At 38.8% G+C, this 20,379-nt stretch overlaps 1 protein-coding gene across 3 annotated transcripts in view; it reads right to left on the bottom strand.

Moving 5' to 3' along the window:
- LOC145995247 (protein Wnt-5b-like) overlaps window positions 1-20,379 on the bottom strand; it is a 966,808-nt gene that overhangs the window by 409,813 nt on the left and 536,616 nt on the right. For all 3 annotated transcript variants that reach the window (XM_083131817.1, XM_083131826.1, XM_083131834.1), the window contains one exon: window positions 11,037-11,162. In XM_083131817.1, the coding sequence (XP_082987943.1) occupies window positions 11,037-11,137 (101 nt within the window). In that variant the 5' untranslated portion in view covers window positions 11,138-11,162. The remainder of the gene's footprint in view (window positions 1-11,036; window positions 11,163-20,379) is intronic.

Here is a 20,379-nt window from a genome sequence, read left to right as displayed (position 1 = left end):
CGAACGAATTCAGTGCAAACAAGAGAAAGTGACTTTTGAGCTTTGTCATTCGCGAGTTCTCAAATAACCGATCGTATGTGGGCCAGTTCCCGATATCTCCCAAGTCACGTGTCTTTATTTCCATAGACTGCAAACTTGCTGTGGACGGAGAATAGCAGAATAGAAGAATGTGGTCAGCACGACGAACCACCAGTTGTTGAAGGTTTTCATGACCTGGTTATGCTACTCATTCGTAGCTCCCCAATTTCTTCACGATGGTGGGTGACAACCGGTGACTTTTAAAAGCACTAGAGTCCAATTAACATTGCATGCTAATATGGAACCATTGTCACTAAAATTCCGTCCAGCACAACATAATTAAGCTTTATCGTCACGATTAACCCACGAGGCCTAAAAGCAACCTAAAATAATCACAAAAATATGTAGGCTATATAACGCGACACCCTGTTCCAACTAAACACGTGGTTCCTGAGAGACATGTCTATTCAGACGCCAAAGTTCTGGAAACTGCATTCACGTACTAGCTATATATTAAAAAAAAAAACGAACTCTGGTTTGTGGGTACTTGCCCAAGTAATCATAATCTAACGATGAGATAAACTGACATATTACTCATCCAGATGTCGAAACATGTTTTTTTAAAACAACCATGACGTCTCCTTCCTTGCTAGACAAGCAGGAAAACCCCTTTGAGCACCAAGAACTCCTTACGTTTTAAAAGTACCAGTGGTCGCTGTCAAAGTGCGTGGCTGCAGACGTTGTAAGTCGTAAATCTAAATTTAATACCTCATAAAGTTAAAAAACCTCCTCCCCTTATTTTTGAAGGGCAGCATCCTGCTCTTCCTACCCCGACCTGCCGAAGAACCAAAGCGGGGAATGTCTGGTGTGGCTGTGTCAACATTGAAGATGAGAGAATTGAGAAATGTGATGGACCTATAGGATCCATAGTGATTTTGCGCACGTATTTATTGGGGCTATTAGTTCACGAGTCGATTACGCTCAGTATGGTTTACTGACAAAAGGGTCAAGAAAGATATGTGCGTCCAGTTACCGCGGTCAGCCCAGTTCACACAATGAGCGGATTAACAAGGAGGCAGTAATTGATTAATACGAGGTGATGTTCACAAAATCGGCATAACGGATATCCAGATTTCAAATTATCAGATATCCGTTTCAGATGCAACGGATAATCCGGATATCCGAATAATTCGGATAGAACAGATTTAATTAAGCATTTGCGGAAAATACGTACAGTGAAATACGAAAATGACGAATTAAAGAATATGTGGATAGCCCGTAAATCGGATGAACGACAGGATTGTACGGATAATTCACATATTCGCACATATCAGGACATTGCGGATAATCCAAATATCAGGATAATCCGGACAATTCAGATATCCGGATAATATGAAGAATTCAGATAAGAAAAATCCGGATATCAAAAAATCCTATATCTGAATATTTGAAATCCGGATAGAAAATTATCCGATATTTAAATATTTTTAATCCGGATAGAAAATTAACCGAATATTTTAAATCCGGATAGAAAATTATCCAAATATTTTAAATCCGGTAGAAAATTATCCGAATATTTTAAATCCGGATAGAAAATTATCCGATATCCAAATATTTCATATCCGAATAGAAAATTACACGATATCTGAATATTTGAAATCCAGATAGAAAATTATCCGATATCCGATTATTTGAAGTCCAGATAGAAAATTATCCGATATCCGATTATTTGAAATCCGGATAGAAAATTATCCGATATCCGAATATTTGAAATCCGGATAGAAAATTATCCGATATCCGAATATTTGAAATCCGGATAGAAAATTATCCGATATCCGAATATTTGAAATCCGGATAGAAAATTATCCGATATTTGAAATCCGGATATGATTTGATTTGTTGATTTAAGTCCACTTTATGCACAGTAAAATCCGGATAGAAAATTATCCCATATCCGAATATTATTATTCGGATCCTATATATAATTAGGGATTATAATATATCCCTAATTAATATGTCTAAAATAACCTCCAACTAACAGTCAATTTTTCCTCAATTTATATCATTTGGCGCTAATTTAACCTTAAAACCCTCTCCCAGCTGGAAAAATTCTGGACAAACCTGCGAGAGGACAAATCAATGACGTAACTAACTAGAGTGGTATCTCAGGGGGCGAAACAAGACGTCACAAAAAAAAACGAAAGGATAAATTTTAAAAATGTGTGTTTCGTCAAAGCTTTCCAACGGAGGAATTTTGAGTAGTCGCTTATACTTGCTTGTGTTACATTTATGAAACTGTATTCTTTATTCATTCGGTTTATTTTACTTTGCATTTGTTCCACGTTTGGATAATCGCGATGATGAGGACGAATGATTTGAAACACAGGCGTAGCTAGGGGGTGTGCCGGGTGTGCCTAGGCACACCCTAAAGGGCTGCTTTATCAAAGAGAATTAAAGACAGATATTTCAATAAGAGAGAAAATAAGCGGCAGTTTATAAGAAGTTGAAAATGTCATTACTTGGTGGTACAAACGTGTGCATAATCGACGATGAAACGAGTGTCTATAGATTTTCGATTTTTGATGTCATTGGAGAAAGAAGATATTTACTGCATTCTACTCTGCACTGCAGCGTCTTTCTTCTATACCTGTCACAAGCTGCACAAGTTAAAACTAAATTAAGAGCAACTCAGAAGCAGGATAGATTGGAAGCCCTGCTCTTGCTATTTGTGGAACAGGAAAAAAGCTTCGTCTATTGATGTAAATGAAGTTATTGATGAGTTTAAGAACATTGTACATTTTGACAGACGTCTCTTGTTATAGAAGACGTGTATTTTGATGTATTTGTTTGTAACATTTATGAACATTTTGTGTGTGTGTAATTTCTATGCAATTTGATTTTTTCTACTACATATATTCAGAAATTTTCAACACTGTCATTTAGTGAATTTATATTCCTTTACAAACATCAGTGCAGTTAAAGAGCCAAGTGATTGTGTTGCAAAATATACTATTAAAAAGGTACAAGACCTCATTTTTTTTTCATTGTGCACACCCAAATATAAAGTTCTAGCTACGCCTATGATTTGAAAGGACGCCCACGGAGAACACCCATGTCCAGTGCGGAATTCGAACCCGGGACTACTGGCGTCGTGGTACGCCGTCCCTACCACTTCGCCGCGGAGGTATACACTACGTGTAGTGTTGCAGGTAAGAACATCAAATATCTGCAAAATCTTGAACAGAATAGCACAGCTCCAAAGTGCCAGTCACAGCTTCAAATGACCTGACGATGACTTCAACAAATAAAAGAGAGGCGAAACTGTAAAGTTTTTACGGAAGGTGAGGAACTGCAATGCAAGCAAAAACGAAGCTCTAGAATAATGATAGAGGGGAAAAGTAGGATTGCAAAGTGGAAAAAGTAAGTTCAACACCCCCTCGTGGAGAAGTGGGGCGAGGTCATTTGTTATAATTAGGGATAGGATTTTTATGACCTAAAAATCACCAAAATATGCAAAATAAAATATGCTCTTATGACCTAAAATTTTACAAAATATGCACTATAACCAGACTGTTTCGAACATCAATATCTAACTTATGCTGAAATATTGTCATATACATACTATTTTTAGTTCATTTTATGGGCCCTGATGAGTTGAAATGCACATTGAATACTTTCTGTAAATTTTCAATTAAAAATGAAAAAGATTTTGCTGCAGTCCAAAAAAAAAAAAAAAACTCGAGTGAACATGGGAGTAAAAACGAATCCACTTCGAAAATGACTGTATATTTCTTGAAAAAGCGAAAATATGCTGAATATGACCGAAAATCCATCAAAATATGCTTTATCACGTAGAAATGGCCAAATATATCAAAATATGCCCTTAAAAAGCACCTTAATTCAATTAGTTTCTTCATAATATGAATTTCTATATATTTAGGGAACACATCACCCTTAACAAAAAAAATATGCTAAGTCATAAAATATCCTAGCCCTAGTTATAATACTGGAGCAAATGGGGAGGGGTAGCAAATTTCCATATTTTGGTAATTTTTCTTTTATCCCTTAAACAAATGTGGCAACTCTGACTAGAGGTATGTCAACTTTCTTCCAAAAATACTGGCATAAATAACAATAAAAATCGCAACTCAAATCGTGATACACCATTTTGGTGCCCTTGAATCTACCCCTTTGGGTTATGTACACCAAAAGATATATTTAAAAGGGGTTCCAAGGTGTCAGGACCCCCCCCCCCCACTTCCCCCGGAAGACTTTCAAATCACTAAAATTAAATAATGAAAATGTACTTGTTTGGCATTTTTTGTATAATCGAGGATTATTTAGTTTCACCGAACTATTAGAAGGCAAGGATTATGTTGGGATCACACGGCTTTGAATGGCAGTACCAGAGATAATTTATGCATACTATCACTTATAATAATATGCATAAAATATTAATCAGGAACTTTACTTTTCGTCAAGTGGATCTAACATCATTTTTTGTTATTGAATAAATATTGAATTCCTTATCTGTTTGATACAAATTTCTTTCGCAGGCATTTGTTTGTATACATATTTTGGCTATCTTAAGTACACGTAAGCTAGATTATAAATACGTGTTGTTTAAACCGTTTTTATACCTTTTCATGTATTAAAAATACGATGTTAATTAATTTACATTCTATTACAATGTAATTGTAATTATTTTAAGTTAAATATTATTATTATTAAGACACTCGGTTCGGAGCCCCCTCCCCCCGATATATATTCCTAGATACGTGCCTGTGTACACCCTCCTTATAGTTCAGATTAGGCTATGCAAACGAGCAGGCCAATGGCTTGCAGAAAGGGCCTATGTTATTTTACTTCTCTGCTTTCGTTGCTTCGCGCGGAATTACACTCGACCCATAATGCACCGTTACAGTGAATCTATCGCGAGGCACAGGAAGTGAATCGTGGCTCGAGGTGAGATGTTGTGTCAAGGACGCACTGCGTCTGCTCTTGCAACTGAGGTCTGTTTCACTTATCGGGGCGTCAACCGTAAACAGGTGCAGGATGCTAACATGTGAAGGTAAAGTTCTTCGCAAAGGTGGTGACCCCATCTTCAATGCCGGGACGCATAATTCACAGAAGCCTCTTGCTTGTGTCTGGCTTCTTCGCACAACTTTCTTTCATGTCCGATACGTAGCTTTAAAAACAGCAGTGCGTAGTGAAGGCACGTAGCCAAGGGATCTGGAGCCCTCCCCCGAAATCCTACAAATATCTAATTTAAATCGTGTAAAGTGTAAAGTAATTTTACATCCTTAGCCAGGTTAAACATTACATCGAAAAAAGTTTAATGTATAATAGAGGAACCAGGTTATATTTTTATACCTATTTAATCCCGACTGCGGGACGGCATGGATTCGAGTCCACCTGGGTTTAGTCTCTGGGTTTTCGGCCTGTGTATAGGACCGGTGGCAACCCACCATCGTGAGGAAACTGGGGAGCTACAAGTGAGTAGCGTAACCCGGTCATTAACGGCTGGGGGTTCGACGTGCTGACCCCACGTCACCCCATTACTGGCTGAAGAACTCCACACCTTTATGTAGGATTGTGTGAGGGAGACTGGCAGTCGGGAGGCTGTAGAGCCACGGGTTATTCATTACTTATTTACCAAAGAATAAATGTATCCACAGCTCTCAAACTGTATCTATAATTTTCTTTGTGAGAGGTCACACAATATAAACTTTGTAAGATTCGGCCCTAACTTTTAAAGCTCTTTTTTTAACGGAATGTGTAAATGTTAATAACTATGAATTTCAGTACACTAACTGTACAAAATGTAAGAAAAATAATGGACAACAGTGTTGGATATTCACTCATATGATGGATCGAGTAGCAAAGTCGCTCCATTTATATAATAATAATAATAACAATAAATTTGGATTAAAATTCGTTTATTTTTAATAACATATAATAGTTATTATTGTAAAATGACAATTATAACCACGGTAATAATAATTATTGTCATTATTATTTCTACTAATCAAGTTTTATCAGCGGCCTGCCCCCCTCTACAAATATTTCTGGCGACGCCTCTCCTCATAAGCTCATAAGGGATGAGCCCCCCCTCCCGAAATTTAAAAGTACTTTTGTGTTAAGTCCACTTCACGCACATCTAGGCAAATCGGTTAATTGATTTAATTACATTTTTTGTCATTACGGGCTAATCGCGAAGATGTGGATGACTGGTCATATGATGAAATTGAAGAAAGGACATTCACAATAAACGCCCAGGCAGGGATTCGAACACGGGAACCCCTGGCGTCGTAGCGCGCTGTGCTATCTAACCACTCCGCAACGGAGGTCGGAATGTAAGCTAATCGGGACAAAACCAAGCGTTTAAAGTAGGGCCGAACCACTACGTGACTCCATCCGGTATCAAACGCGAAACCCCTTCATTAGAAAGCGAAGCAATTTGTACTCTTGCGAACTATTCAACTATTATTTACATTCACAATATAAATCCAGTTTCTGGGTTCGAATGATGGATTCGGATGTTACTGTGCTTTTCCGCCACTTTTGGCTAATCACAAAGATGACGATGAGTGATGAAATGATGAAATTGATGAAGGTAAACTACAAAAAACGACCATGCCCAGGCCGGGATTCGAATCCTGCACCCCTGGCGAAGGTTCGCGCTGTGTCCATCACGGGAGGCCGGATTCCTTGGTTCGAGTCCCGAACGAAGCGACACTCTCGCAACCGAGTTAATGAGTTTGAACTAATAGCATATACAGGCAACCTTCGTGGCGGAGTGGTTAGCACAATGCGCTACGACGCCAGGGGAATTATTATTAATTTTATTTGGAATTTACTTTTCATGTTAAGTTATTTGCACAACATTAGTAATAAATTCAATAATTTATTACGTGTTCACGAGAGAGATGTACATTCTACTTCGTAATTTCATCCCGTAAGTACACGTAAAAATAGCCTTATCTTCACAAGGAATTTGATCCGTGTTGCTATAATTTTCGCTTTCAATAACTCCTCAACAACATTAACATCTGTGCTCTGAGAATCAAACATCCTGTCCAGGTCTTCTCCCTTTGTCATCACTCGGTTCAGCAAGCAATGCTCGGAACTGCCGTTGTTCATTCGTAACAAAAATCAGGTTTCAAAAATTATTTAGCTGCAACTAATGACAGTAATAAGTGAATTAAGTCAAATTAAATAATTTCCGAAGAATCAAAAGAGAGAACAGTGATACAACACGAATTCAGTGCACACCGAAATAAAATATGCGTGAAAAAAAATGGTTACGCGGTTGGTGTGTGAGCGTGGCACTCACAAAACACAGACTGCCACGAAAATGACACGTCTGCGCAGACAGAGAACAATGCCACAACCTATAACTGGCGTCATCTGGTGATAAGACATTCCAAAACGCAGCTCCACAAGACCAGAAAGTGATATCATTATCTGGGCCTGAAAAACTTAAAATTATATCCCAGGGTGAGCGCCGCGCTTACGCGTATACCAACGGAGGGTTAAAACAAGAGCCTTCCTAATGGTCGAGGGGATATTTTGCGCTACTTAGAGCGGTGCTACTATGCTTTGACTATAGTGCGCGTCAAATCTCCTGCATATGGCCTTGAACGGCTGAACAGCACCAGCGAATCACAGACGAGCGGCGTTGCCGTGCTCTCCGTGACAAGGCGTTTCGCTCAACCACGCTGTAACTTTTCCGTGTGAGATTTCGACATGGCACCGCTGCAGTACGCTGCTATTGGCTATCGCCATATGCAGGAGATTTGACGCGCACTATAGCTGTGAAATTTCTATAACTTGTGGGCGAATTAACGGGGGGACAAAGAAATTAATTTTATCCCTGTCAGGGATTTTTTATGCAATTGAAAGCATGTAGTATACCATGTCTTAACTGTGTTACAATGACCTAGGTTAGAACCAATGTTTTAAGGTACTTAGAACCACAAGGTAATAGTTTTTTTTAGTGACTGGTAACATACGAGATACAAATTTGCATACCCAAAAAAGGCTACCTAAAATAAAAAAACTCAAATATGCCACTCAGTGCGTCCCCCCCCCCCCTTGCTGAAAGCTTAATTCGCACAGTGCTTGCGAGGAAATCGACAACAGACACTGGCGTACCGCGTAAGCAGGATTCTTTTTTTCGGAGAGGATTGGATATGGAAATGTTGACATTGCAGAGTTGAGTTATGGGGAGAGAGATAAACAGTAAAAAATGTTTCGTAATTAACATTGTTAACCTTCGTTTTAGACAAAAGACAAAAATGGTAATCGGAAGTTTGATTTTTCACGAGTTTTACTGCTTTCATTGGTTTTGCTTCTCTCATAATTTCGGGAGGGGCTATAGCCCCATCAACTCCCACCTGCGTACGACAGAGGGTATAGTTACTTTTTTTTCTTGGGTCTTATGCTGAAGATTTAACTAAGACATTTGAATATATATGCGACCATCGATAATGACAACCGAATCATTAAAGGCAAATGAGAGGACTATAGTTGAATGTCGTGTAGCGTGTAGCATTATTTTGAGACCGTAGCATCGAAAAGAATTGTGCTGATGTGCCGAACAGTATAAGTTTACGTCTACATGCGTTGTCTACTCGTAATTTACGCGTAGATTACATTGGGTTGTAGTTTACATCGACTACGTAGACAATGTAAAGAACATTAAAATTAATTTTCAAGGCTTTCATGAAAGGAAAGTGACATTTTCAACCATATTGGTTCCTAACGAACTGACAAGAATCCTATTTACAACAAAATGTCTCTTCTCTTAGATCATCAACCATGAAAGAATATAAATCGTATGCAAAAAACAACAGATGGCAGTCGTGAGGCAAAAGTAGTCTTTTTCCCATAAAACACTAGAATATTTCCTATGTTAGTTTTTTCCTAGGTGAAAAATTGTTCGGATTTACAAGGAAGAGTATGAAAGGTTCTTCTCACACATTACCAACTGATACGTAGTACTGTTTTGTTCTAATTCCACAGCGCCCTTTGCTAAGTCATCACCTTTCGCATGTTGTTTACATAGATTACGTCGTCTACATGTATATATAGTCTACGTGTAGAATGTAGACTATCGTTGTTTACGCGTAGACGAACATCACTGGGTAAAACCAATGGCAAAGTAGTAAGAAAATTGTCCATCACCATGTTCATTCATTTTTGTTTTCCGTAACGTGGTGTTGGAAGAATTGAAACAAAAAGTACGAATAACCAGACGACAACCTCTGCTGGAGCGCAACTCGTAGAATTCGATTTCCCCAAAACACAGAACGAAAATGACCATATTGACAATTTGCCTACTGTTATCTTTGCGGTTTCTATATTTCTTTGTTATTTACCAGAACAAACACAGCTAGATATCATCAAATCATACCATATTTGACTCATCTTCTTAATCTTTATTTTTGTATTTTTCTGACATTTTCAATTTTGCTCTTTTCACTGTTGACGATTTCAGTGTAAAAATGGCAATTTGGGCTCTATCTAGTTTCTAGTTTACAAAATCAATTCTACGTCTAGTTGATAATCTCAACGAGGTTACTGACACAAAAGGTTGGATTCGAATAGAATACTACAGAAGAAAGATGTAAACCAAGTGATTTCTTTCGGAAATCTCATTTTTAAAGAAGTTTCTTTTGTTGCAACTGCGACATACTTTCAGTCAGTAGCGTACACAGTATTTCTTCTGGGGGGCTGAAATTGTAAAGATGGATATTATGTAGCTACTTTCTAGGAAGGGGGTGCGGTATAAACAATGAAACGTTCCGTTATTACCAGTTTAAGACAAAAATTGTAATCGGGGAGCATGGGCGTCGCGAGGAGGGGTCGAACGGGTCGGTGGACTCCCTCCCGGAAATTGACATTGTTCATTTAAAGATACAAGAAAGTCGAAAGTTTGTTACTCTTATTGTTAAGAAAAGAAATAAAGTTCATTTAGTTAGTATTCGAAGAAAATAATCAAAATAAAAATGCATGGGATGGAAGACGAGTGAAAAATACACGATCAAGGTTATATTCTACCATTTCATCCAAAGAACAAATGGTTCTACAGTTTTCAAAACTGTAAGAATTACAGTTGTAGGTGAGAGGTCACACAAGAAACTTTATGGAGAAAGATCGCCTTTTCTTGAACGAGACGTGCAAAAGTTAATATCAAAATGCATTTCAGATACTAACTGCATAAAATGCAAAAGAAATAATAGAAAATAGTTGTACTGGTATTCACTCATTTGTTGGCGAGTCTCCCCATTTATATAATAATAATATTAATAATAATAATAATTATAACAAATAAAATTTATTTTGTTAGTTTATAATATTTATTATTGTATAATAACATTTATATGCAAACATTTCTGGCGACGCCCATGTCGGGGAGCATTATGAGTGGGATTTAGTTTGTATTTTTCCGAGTTCTTTATTTTCATTTGAAAATTATGATTTTCTCAAAATTCCAGAAGGGACTGTAGCCTTATCACCTACCCCTCTCCTGCGCTCGCCAATGCTTTCAGTACATGAACAGCCGGCTCACGTGGCGGAGTGATTAGCACATCTAGCTACGACGCCAGGGGTCCCCGGTTCGAATCCCGGTCTAGGCATGGAAGTTTGTGAGTGTTCATTCAACAATTTCATCATATCATCACTCATCCCCATCTTCGCAAAATAAGCCAAAAGTGGCACAAAAGGCATAGTAAAATAATGTAAATCAATCAGTACATTTTTCAATCCATGGTAATGTATTCACTAAAATTTTGTTTGGTCATTTTATATATAGTGTATAAACCTTTCACTCCCCCTCCCCCAAAGTCATAAGAGTTCAGTAGCTGCTTTTATTTTGTAACGTTCTGATAGTGCTAAAAGCGCTCTTCTAATACCTAGGTGTCTGAAACGAACGATGAACAAATTGAAGTCGTAGGGAAATGTCATTGCACACAATGCTTAAAAACAGTTAAGAACGGTAAATTAGTACTTACATCCAGTTGCCGATGTTCGTGTATCCCGCCAAAACGGACGAATGGGGTTGAAAGACAGACGCCAAGACCAGAAGCGTGGAGATTCGAACCTTCATGTCCATTCTCGGTGAATCCTTCTTCACGTTTCTGCAAAAGTAAGATGGGAATGACAATTCTTCTTTCACTGAACAGTTTTCACTGTCAACCAAGATCACAAGCCATTATTATCCTTACTCTACGGGCAGAGATGATAAAAAAAAAAACACTCAGAAATGAAGCGATGATAAAAAAAATAATAATAACCGTTTCACACGCCAAGGTAACGACACACAGACACTGAAATGACAGGGATGAAGAAATCCTGGTAAAAATAGGGTCTCAAACACTCTTTTCACATTGCACGGTTTAGCCTTAATGCCGCAGCTGCTTTTCTTTTTGTTTGGGGAAGCCGGTCTTTGAAGACGCCGCAACGGCAATCAGCGGTTACGGAGGCTGATGCAAAGAACTCAACGACCTTCGCTGAAAACTTCCGCGTCAGTTACGCACAACACGATGTCATCGCCGACAAGTTTGCGCGTCCCAGTCTACACAGCTACTGCGGTTTCTTTCGGCCGAGCGCCAGAGGAGGTTCGGCAATTGGACGACTTACCGCGCCGCCGCGATTGGTCGCCACTGCAGGGAGTGCGTGCCTTGTGATTGGTCGCTCGCCGACCTGCCCCCTTTTATCTCCTCGATTACTGTCCCCCTTGTTCCGTACGAGTCCCCCAAAAGAAGAGAATTGGCGATATTAACTTTTCCTCTTCGTAAATGAAAGGAACAAGAATCAAGTGACGACACGAAATGAAGAGGTCAGTCGCGTGTTACCGTGCAACGCGGGTGTGGGTCCCATTCTTGTTTAAAGTACCGGTAATATACACTTTTTGTTAAATTCTTTTAAATCGCTTCTCTACATCTGAAAATACGTATTTGGGGACTGTACGAATTGAAAAAACACACCTAGCGCGTTACGTGGTCGATTTCCTATATCGTGAGTTCGTGTCCCGGCTTGGGCATCATTTTAATCTATCACCGTTTGTCCTCATCGTCGCGATTTACAAAAAGTGGAAAAAAGTGACGCTAAATTACAAAATTGCTAATACAAAGAACTCGGAACTGGCTTCCGTAATTCATTGATTGATTTGGTATATCTTACTTAGCTTCTTTAGGGCACTTTTGGCTAATTGCCAAGATAAAGGTGAGTGAAGATATGAGGAAATTGATGCAGACACACTCATAAAGAACTCATGTGACGCCAGGATTCGAATCTGGAATACCTAACCACTAACCTAACCGCTAACCACTCCGCCAAGCAGGTCGGCTGCGTTCCACCATGGAGACTAGAGTTTTCTTGGTGTATTTTCTCACAGTAATTCCAAACGAATTCTTTGGAATATAATCCATTTTAATTACGAGCCTTCCTAGCTGTTCACACCTTACAATACGGCATCCGTTTTACACAGTACAGCAGAGTGGTTAGCACATCGCGCTAAGACGCCAGGAGTCCCGGGTTCGAATCCTGGCCTGGGCATGGATGTTTGTGAGTATCCATTCATCAATTTCATCATATCACCACTCATCCCCATCTTCGCAAATTAGCCAAAAAGTGGCACAAAAAGCGAAGTAAAATAAAAGCAAATCAATCAATCAATTACACGGTTTTATTGCATTACATGCATTTTTATTGATTGATTGATTTGGTTTATTTTACTTCGCCTTTTGTGCCACTTTTTGACTAATAGCGAAGATGAAGATGATATGATGAAGTTGATGAGACACTCACAAAGAAGATCCATGGCCAGGCAGGGATTCGAACCCGGGACCCCTGGCGCCGAAACGCTTTGTGCTAACTACTCCACCATGGAGGTTGCAGGACAGGGGGTCGGGTTACCCCTTGGATTCAAATTCAAAGATAATTTTGTATGAAACATTCCTTGATATGAGCCACCACGTGTTCGAGCGGGAAAGCAAGAACTGATTTCCTTGCACTTTTAAATTAGTTCGAACAAGTACGACACAAAGTTAATGAACTCTTACTGATCAAATTTGGAAACTTCTTGTTGTAAAGGAAGTCAACTAAATGAAAAAGAAAATCGCAACAATTTGTTAGTGTTGCCAACTCGCAGTCGCAAAAATATTCCTTTTATATATGACACTGCAATCTAATCTTGATTACCAATGAGCTCCTTGATCGCACACGGATATTATCATTAAAATATTTTCCAACATTTCACAACGTCTTTTTAACTATCCTTAACGAACTGAAAAGACCACACACGACGATGTACTTCTTTTTCCATCGTCTAGTTATCCGAAAACGAAATCAAGCGACATACGTATCTTGATGGAAATAATCGCTTAAACTCGAAGCAGGGAAAAAAGAAACCTAACTCAAACCGCAACACGGACGTTACGTTATATTGAACAAGGCCTCTCGACCATGTTCTCTTTGTTTGTTTTTTTTACCGTGATTTTTCTGTCCTCATTATCGTCAAAATGTTCTACCAAAATTTGACGTGACTTGGTCGGACACTTTCCCATGCGGTGAGCAAGAGCCAGTCAAGTCATCATATGATGTCAATTGTTATCGCAGTGTTGCCAACAGAAGATTTCAATTACTAGAAATTTAAAGTTGATATTTTGTGACGATTCTCCCACTCTCTCTCTCCAGTAGTAACATCTGCCATAACAGTTAATATAATAATAATAATAATGACAATTGCATTGTACATTTCATATGTCCGGAGTGTTTAGCACTGCGCGCTACGACGCCGGTGCTCTGGCCTAGACACGGGGGTTCAAATCAGGGGGTGTAAGGGGTGACACCTTTTTACGGATCTCCAAATGTCAACCTAACTTCTACGTAGTACACCCTGGACTGCATTTTGCAGACTAGCGAGGCTCTGGTGTCTCGACTCACGACCAGTATAATCCTCCATGTGCGTTTCATCCACTTCATCTTATCATCATTCATCCTCATCTTCGCTATTAGCCAAAAGTGGCAGAAAACAGAAGTAAAATAAAACAAGTCAGTGAACCAAATTAGAATCATATTATATTACCAATCTGATTGTGCAGAGAAATAAATGATCACCATACAAACACTTGCTCAGAGTCTCAAAGCTGTACATCTCAAATTCTATATAAAGTAGCCAAAGACGTATTTAGAGGTGTGTCCAGGGGGTCCGTACCCCCCTCTCCAAAAGAGTTACCAGAGCCCTTTGCTTACTGTTTGTTTCATAATGTAAGGTTCCTTCACTTATTTTACTCCGAACTTAAATGTAGTTAAGGATTAGATTTGGATGAATCTATTTTTGTTTATAGTGCCTACGAAAATTAGTACATAATAATAATAATGAATGAAAGTAAAATTCTTGGACTCTATTTTTTCATCAGCTGAAATTGACACAGTTTATATCCCTACATAGTCCACTGTTTCTATTTTATTTCACATTAATTTTCAGGTATATTCTGTCCCGAGAATCTGTGCAGCAAGTCCGCGCATAACGGCAGAGAAGGTGAGGAAGCGAGTGGTCGGACGCAAGGACGTATTTAGGGGGTCCAGAACCCCCCCCCCCACCCCCGAATGACTTATCAAGATCTAAAATTACGAATGAAAAATATATTCGTTTAGCCTTTGTGGTATAATTTCCTCTGAACGTATTGGAATTCAAGGATTATATTGGGATCATACGGCTTTGAAGAACAGGAAGGACGTATTTTTGCGGTCCGGACCCCCCACCCGAAAGACTTATTAAATATGAAAATTAAATAATGTAAATATACTCGTTTAGCATTCGTTGTATAATTTCCTCTGAACTTATTGGAAGAGAAGGATTATATTGGGATCATACGGCTTTGAAGGACAGGAAGGACATATTTATGGAGGTCCAGGGGTCGGGACCCCCCTAAAGACTGACCAAGTACTAATATTAAGTAATGAAAATATTAACATTTGTTGCATAATCTATGGTTATTAATTTCCTCTGAACTTTTTAGACGGCAAGGATTATATTGGGATCATACGGCTTTGAATGGCATTACAAAGAAGATTTATATACAGCACTACTCAAAATAATATGCATAAAATATTAATCAGAAACTTACTTCTTTCCAACTACATGTAACATCATTTTTGTTATCGATAAATATTCAATTTTTCGTCTATTTGACATTAATTTCATTGCCAGGGCACTTGTTTTTATGTAAATAATAATCATGTAGTAATAATATCGGTTGTTACAATTGTTTGGCATTTTAAGTTCACTTCATGCAAAGATAGGCTAATCGGGACTGGAAGAGAGTTTAAAATGGTTTCCGAGCCACTATCTACCTCCACCGCCTACCACACCCGAGACGCCCTTGAATAAAAGGCGACGGCGTTACCTCCACGCCACCAGCGAGACCCTCTGTTGTTATTATTAACTGATCTATTCTTAACGATACTACAGTAAACCCTCGTTAACACAAACTCGCTTAAAACGAACACTCGGTTAACATGAACAAAATGTTGGTCCCGGCAGGGATGTATTATATCTTATAGAATGTTTTATCGGTTAACGCGAATTTCGGTTACCACGAATTACAAACGGTTTTTTAGTCCGTTGCGTCATTAGATCTCATTTATCACGAACTTCCAAAGTTTTTCATAATTTTTTTCTGTTGTTCCTCTGCTAGGTATGTAAGAAATCGCTCAACAGTTTCTATCATCTTGTCATCAATCAACTTATACAGTATTGTAAACAACAGCTTCAGATCAACAATGTGTTCAAATGTGTTTTTCTATTCTTTCAGACATAGCCAGTACAAGTAAAATCAAGATCAAAACTTGGGTGAAATTGCTCGACAATCGCGATCATCACGTTAACAATGAGCTTATACGTATTTAACCAACAAATTCAGTTGTGTGTTCAGATGGGTTTTTCTATTAAAACGTAGAAGACTGAAACCCCAAGTAGGAGTGTGCTTGATGCGATAAAAGCTATCGCCGCATCCTGGAAATCTGTCATCACAACACATACAGAACTGTTTTTCACCAGAAAATGATCTGTGTGTACTTTTAAAAAAAGTTAATTACTGTAGTACTGTTTTCTATGATGACATACATAATACGTATTGTAAGTGGTTAATGTGTAGAAAGAATTGTATTGCAACAATAAAATTTGAGTCCCCGGTTAGCACGATTTTTTTTTTTAACACGAACTCTTGATTTTTCGGTCCCTTGGGATTCGTGTTAACGAGGGTTTACTGTATTAGGGCGTCTGCCTCGCAGGAGACCCAGGTTCGATTCCCAGGATGGATGATTTCAGAATGAACATTTTACAGCGATATCCCTGCACAGAGCTTCTCTGAAGTTCACTCGCTGAGTACCTGCTGTAACTCCCGAGGGATAAAAGCGACCAGGACGTGGTGCTGATCGGAGGTTCCCATCCCCCCAAGACCTATGACGCACTCCCCTCCAAAAAGGTAGAACATTCGCCCCCCCCCTTTTATGCCGAATTATTTACTCAAATTATTTTGGTACAATATGATACAGACATATTTAAGTAATATATGTTTATTTTATGTACATTAGGCTCACTTTCATGTTTACTAACACAAAAACGTACAAAAATGCTCAGGTTCACTGCCATTGTTAGTGTACTGAACCATATTCTTCAGTTTGTCTGCTCGATTAACCTTGTATTAATGCGAACAGCACGTCCCCCTCTTCCAAACCGATTCTAAACGCATAAGACGTGGTGTTTCATTTCAACCCTATCGCCGCGATCACCCACAGGTAGGTAGAAAAACTGGACATATTAATCAAAACTAAAAATCAATAACAAGTCAATCAAACGAAACGATCCCTCCATTTTTGTGTGAATATATATAGAATTGGTATACAATTTTGTCCCCCCCAAAAATTCCCATGACGCAGGCGCGTCATGAAACCCTCCGTGGACACCCCTGGTGCTGATATCCCCACCTCCACAAATTATGGCCTTTACGGCATGTTGCAAAGTGAAGAACGTAGCTTTACCTTACCCAATAAGGAACCTAATAATCGTAATAATGAATTTATTGTTGTTATTATGATCATTACAAGTGAGGTACTTTATTTTAGATTATCCAAGGGGACCCCCCCTTGATTACAAGGCGACGACGTTATCGTTACGCCATCGGGGAGGCGAGATGTGTTGTTAGTACAGTACACTACGACGTCAGAGGTTCCGGGTTCAAATCCCGGCGGTGTTCTTTGTGAGTGTCGCTTCAACAATTTCATCTAATCATCATCCATCCTCATCTTCGAGATTAGGTAAAATTGGCAGAAAAGCGAAGTAAAATAAACCATATCAATAAATCAATACAAAGGGGAAACGACTGCTAACCCTATTTGGCAGGCAACCCACACTACACCACACTCCACGAAAGGATGCGGGGCTTTACTTTCGAGCTCATCAATCGGAAGAACCCCGCTTGTAGTCTGAAAGCGAAGTAACGATTTTCCACGCGTTCATTTATACCTCCTCGATGGCGAAGTGGTAACATCGTCGCCTTCTAATCAAGGGGTCCCGGGTTCGATACGATCCCACTTGAAACGGTAGGTCCAGTCCCCATTAGCCTTTCTGTGCATAAAGTGCTTATAAAACGTCTGACCTTACCACATGATCCTTTATTTGCTTGAATTTCAATTAATTTAGGTCAGTTTTGTATCACTCGGGTCAATCTCGATATGAACTAATGAAGATTTTTTTAATCTTATTTTTTGCAAACTGAAAACAATATTGATATAATATGGTGGAAATAATTTCACGGGTCGCCGTGGCATTCTCTCTTTTACAACTTTTTTGCATTTAGATCATTCGGCGCATAGCTACGTCTCTGAACTTGATGAGACTGTAAGAAAAGTAGGTATTGCGAGCGAAGAGAGGAAGAAAATTTTCAGAAATGTATTTTTATTTGCATAAAATTTGAAATCGATGGAGCAATGCCCCTCTGTCCCCACATTCAGGTACCCTTGGCCGTCAATGTTTGCATCCTCCGCCCCCCCCCCCTCCCGAATTGATTTCCGTCCAAGGTGGTTGCGCCACAGGCTGGCACTACACAATTCAGACATCTTTCAAAGCCATATATTTCCCACTATTTGAGGGATACAAATAACCGCTTGCTCTCTGTAACCACAGCTTGCCGTTATTTGTTTGAGAGGAACTGTGTAGACTATGCCCAAACAAAATAAAGAGATGATACTATTTCGTCACTCTCCTCTCATGCAGCGAGCAACTGGCAACACTGTCGCCATAATCCCCACTGTGGACTTTCTGGACAGGGTTTAGGACTTTGCTTGGGCACTCTTCCTACGACCGTGTTCCAGTCTGCAAATGTACCGTTACGTGTCGCCAAAGTTGTTTCTTCAGTGCAAGTTTACCGCCGTATTACGAAAAATTATGTTGAATTCATAATGCGCTCGTTGTAAACAATATTTCACATTGAATATTTCCCTTGAAAGCTGCACTTGGCCTTTGACCTGCAACATGAAAGTGTTTTCGAAAATTCCTATCCTCCCGAGAAACAGTTATGATATTCGAAATTGTGGAAAATTACATGTGCTTAGAATTCCTTGCAGAGCATTCAACTGAATGTTCGACTGATTTAGTTTCACTGTTGTCTACGTATATATCCGTAATACTGTAGTTTCGTGGCACCGTATGCCTACTTACCATCAATGATATCTACAGGAAAGCGAAACCAAATCAGTCTAAGATTCGTTTAAATGCCCTAGAACGAATTCTAAGCAAGTGTAATTTTCCAAAATTTTAAATATCTTAACGGTTTTTCGAAAGAATAGGAATTTTTTGAAACTACTTTGCTGGCACAGACCAATGGTGTAACACGACCTTAATATCTGAGATATATTTGGATTGGGATCAGTATAACTGCTACTGAAAGACATAAACTCCTAAAAGTCCAATGAAGAATAACCACTACTTCAAATCTTCGCTCTACTGGCACGAACGCACTAAAACCGAACACGTAACCGCTTCAGCCGCCGTTTATGGAGTATTAAGTACTTTAAAGTGAAATGGCAAAGGCCGGTCAGGTTTTTGTTTGGACGTTTCATTGACTCAGAAAGATATATGTTGTGGTCCGGCACGTTCAGTAATTAGCGACTCTTGTTCATTTGTTTGCCGTTCACGCAAACATGTTCTTTTTTTATATATACCTTGGTAACTCTTGCAACATGAAGCAAATCATATGCTAAACGCGCGTTGCATCTGTATGGCCGCTTATGTGCTATGATTTCAGTTTGTCATCTGGGATTTCACTAAAGTATATTAATACTAGTTTTTTCATGAGCTCTTTTTTTTATAATGGTCCTTTTTTCCCGCTTACAAATGTGTTCAAAGATTTTCAAATGATTTTAAGAAGTAGTTAAGTATATAAATTAGATATAGTAGCTGTCCAGGAAGTTAGCTGGCCAGGAGAAGGTAATTGTGAAACTAAAAATTATACTTTTTTCTATGGTGGTACTGAAAATCATAATTTTGGAACAGGCTTCTTCATAAATAATAGAATTATCTCGGCTCTTAAAACAGTAGAATTTATTAATGATAGGATATCATATTCAGCTTTGCAACGTAGGTGGTGCAAAATTATTTTAATATACATTCGTGTATCAACGGAAGATAAAATAATAATACTAAAGATGATTTTTATGCAAAGTTAGAACAGGTCTTTATAAATTTTCCTAGTATGATATGAAAATTCTGTTAGGTGATTGTAATGCACAGATTGGAAAAGAAGAGACATTTAAACCCACGATTGGTAAAGAAAGTCTTCATGAATTAAGTAATGATAATGGTATAAGATTGATTACTTTTGCAACCTCAAAGAATTTAAGAGCCCGTATCACCGCTGGTGACGATACCTAAAAATTAGGTTCTTGCGTCGACGTTCTGTGCTCGAACAGTCAAGTGTGTGGCATTTAAATTTTACTGAGTTAAAGATGAAATATGAAATTAATTATGTCGCGAAGCCTTTTTTTAAATACATTATTTATTACGTAGTTTTCCTTATCTCAATTTCGTAAAATTCACTTGCTCGCCAATTGTATGTAGTAACTTAAATCAACATTTTAGAGCGCAAGAAAGCTTTAACTGTTCTTCTACAGCAAAGAAATGAAACTGATCTTACATAATTTTCTTTAGAATGTCTGTAGATTTTCGACGTACAGAGCAATGTATGTACATTTTAACTTCGACTTTTCTAAGCTGGTCGCGCTAGTCGTTTCCCCCTCTGTACCGCTCGCGCTCAACCCCGCCCCCCCCCCCTCCTCAGTCCTCCGCTG

Source organism: Lepisma saccharinum, chromosome 1 (genome assembly GCF_977018435.1).
Source record: "Lepisma saccharinum chromosome 1, izLepSacc3.1, whole genome shotgun sequence".
Lineage (NCBI taxonomy): Eukaryota > Metazoa > Arthropoda > Insecta > Zygentoma > Lepismatidae > Lepisma > Lepisma saccharinum.
Note: the sequence above shows the minus strand (reverse complement) of the source record. Positions and strands in the feature narration are given on the sequence as shown.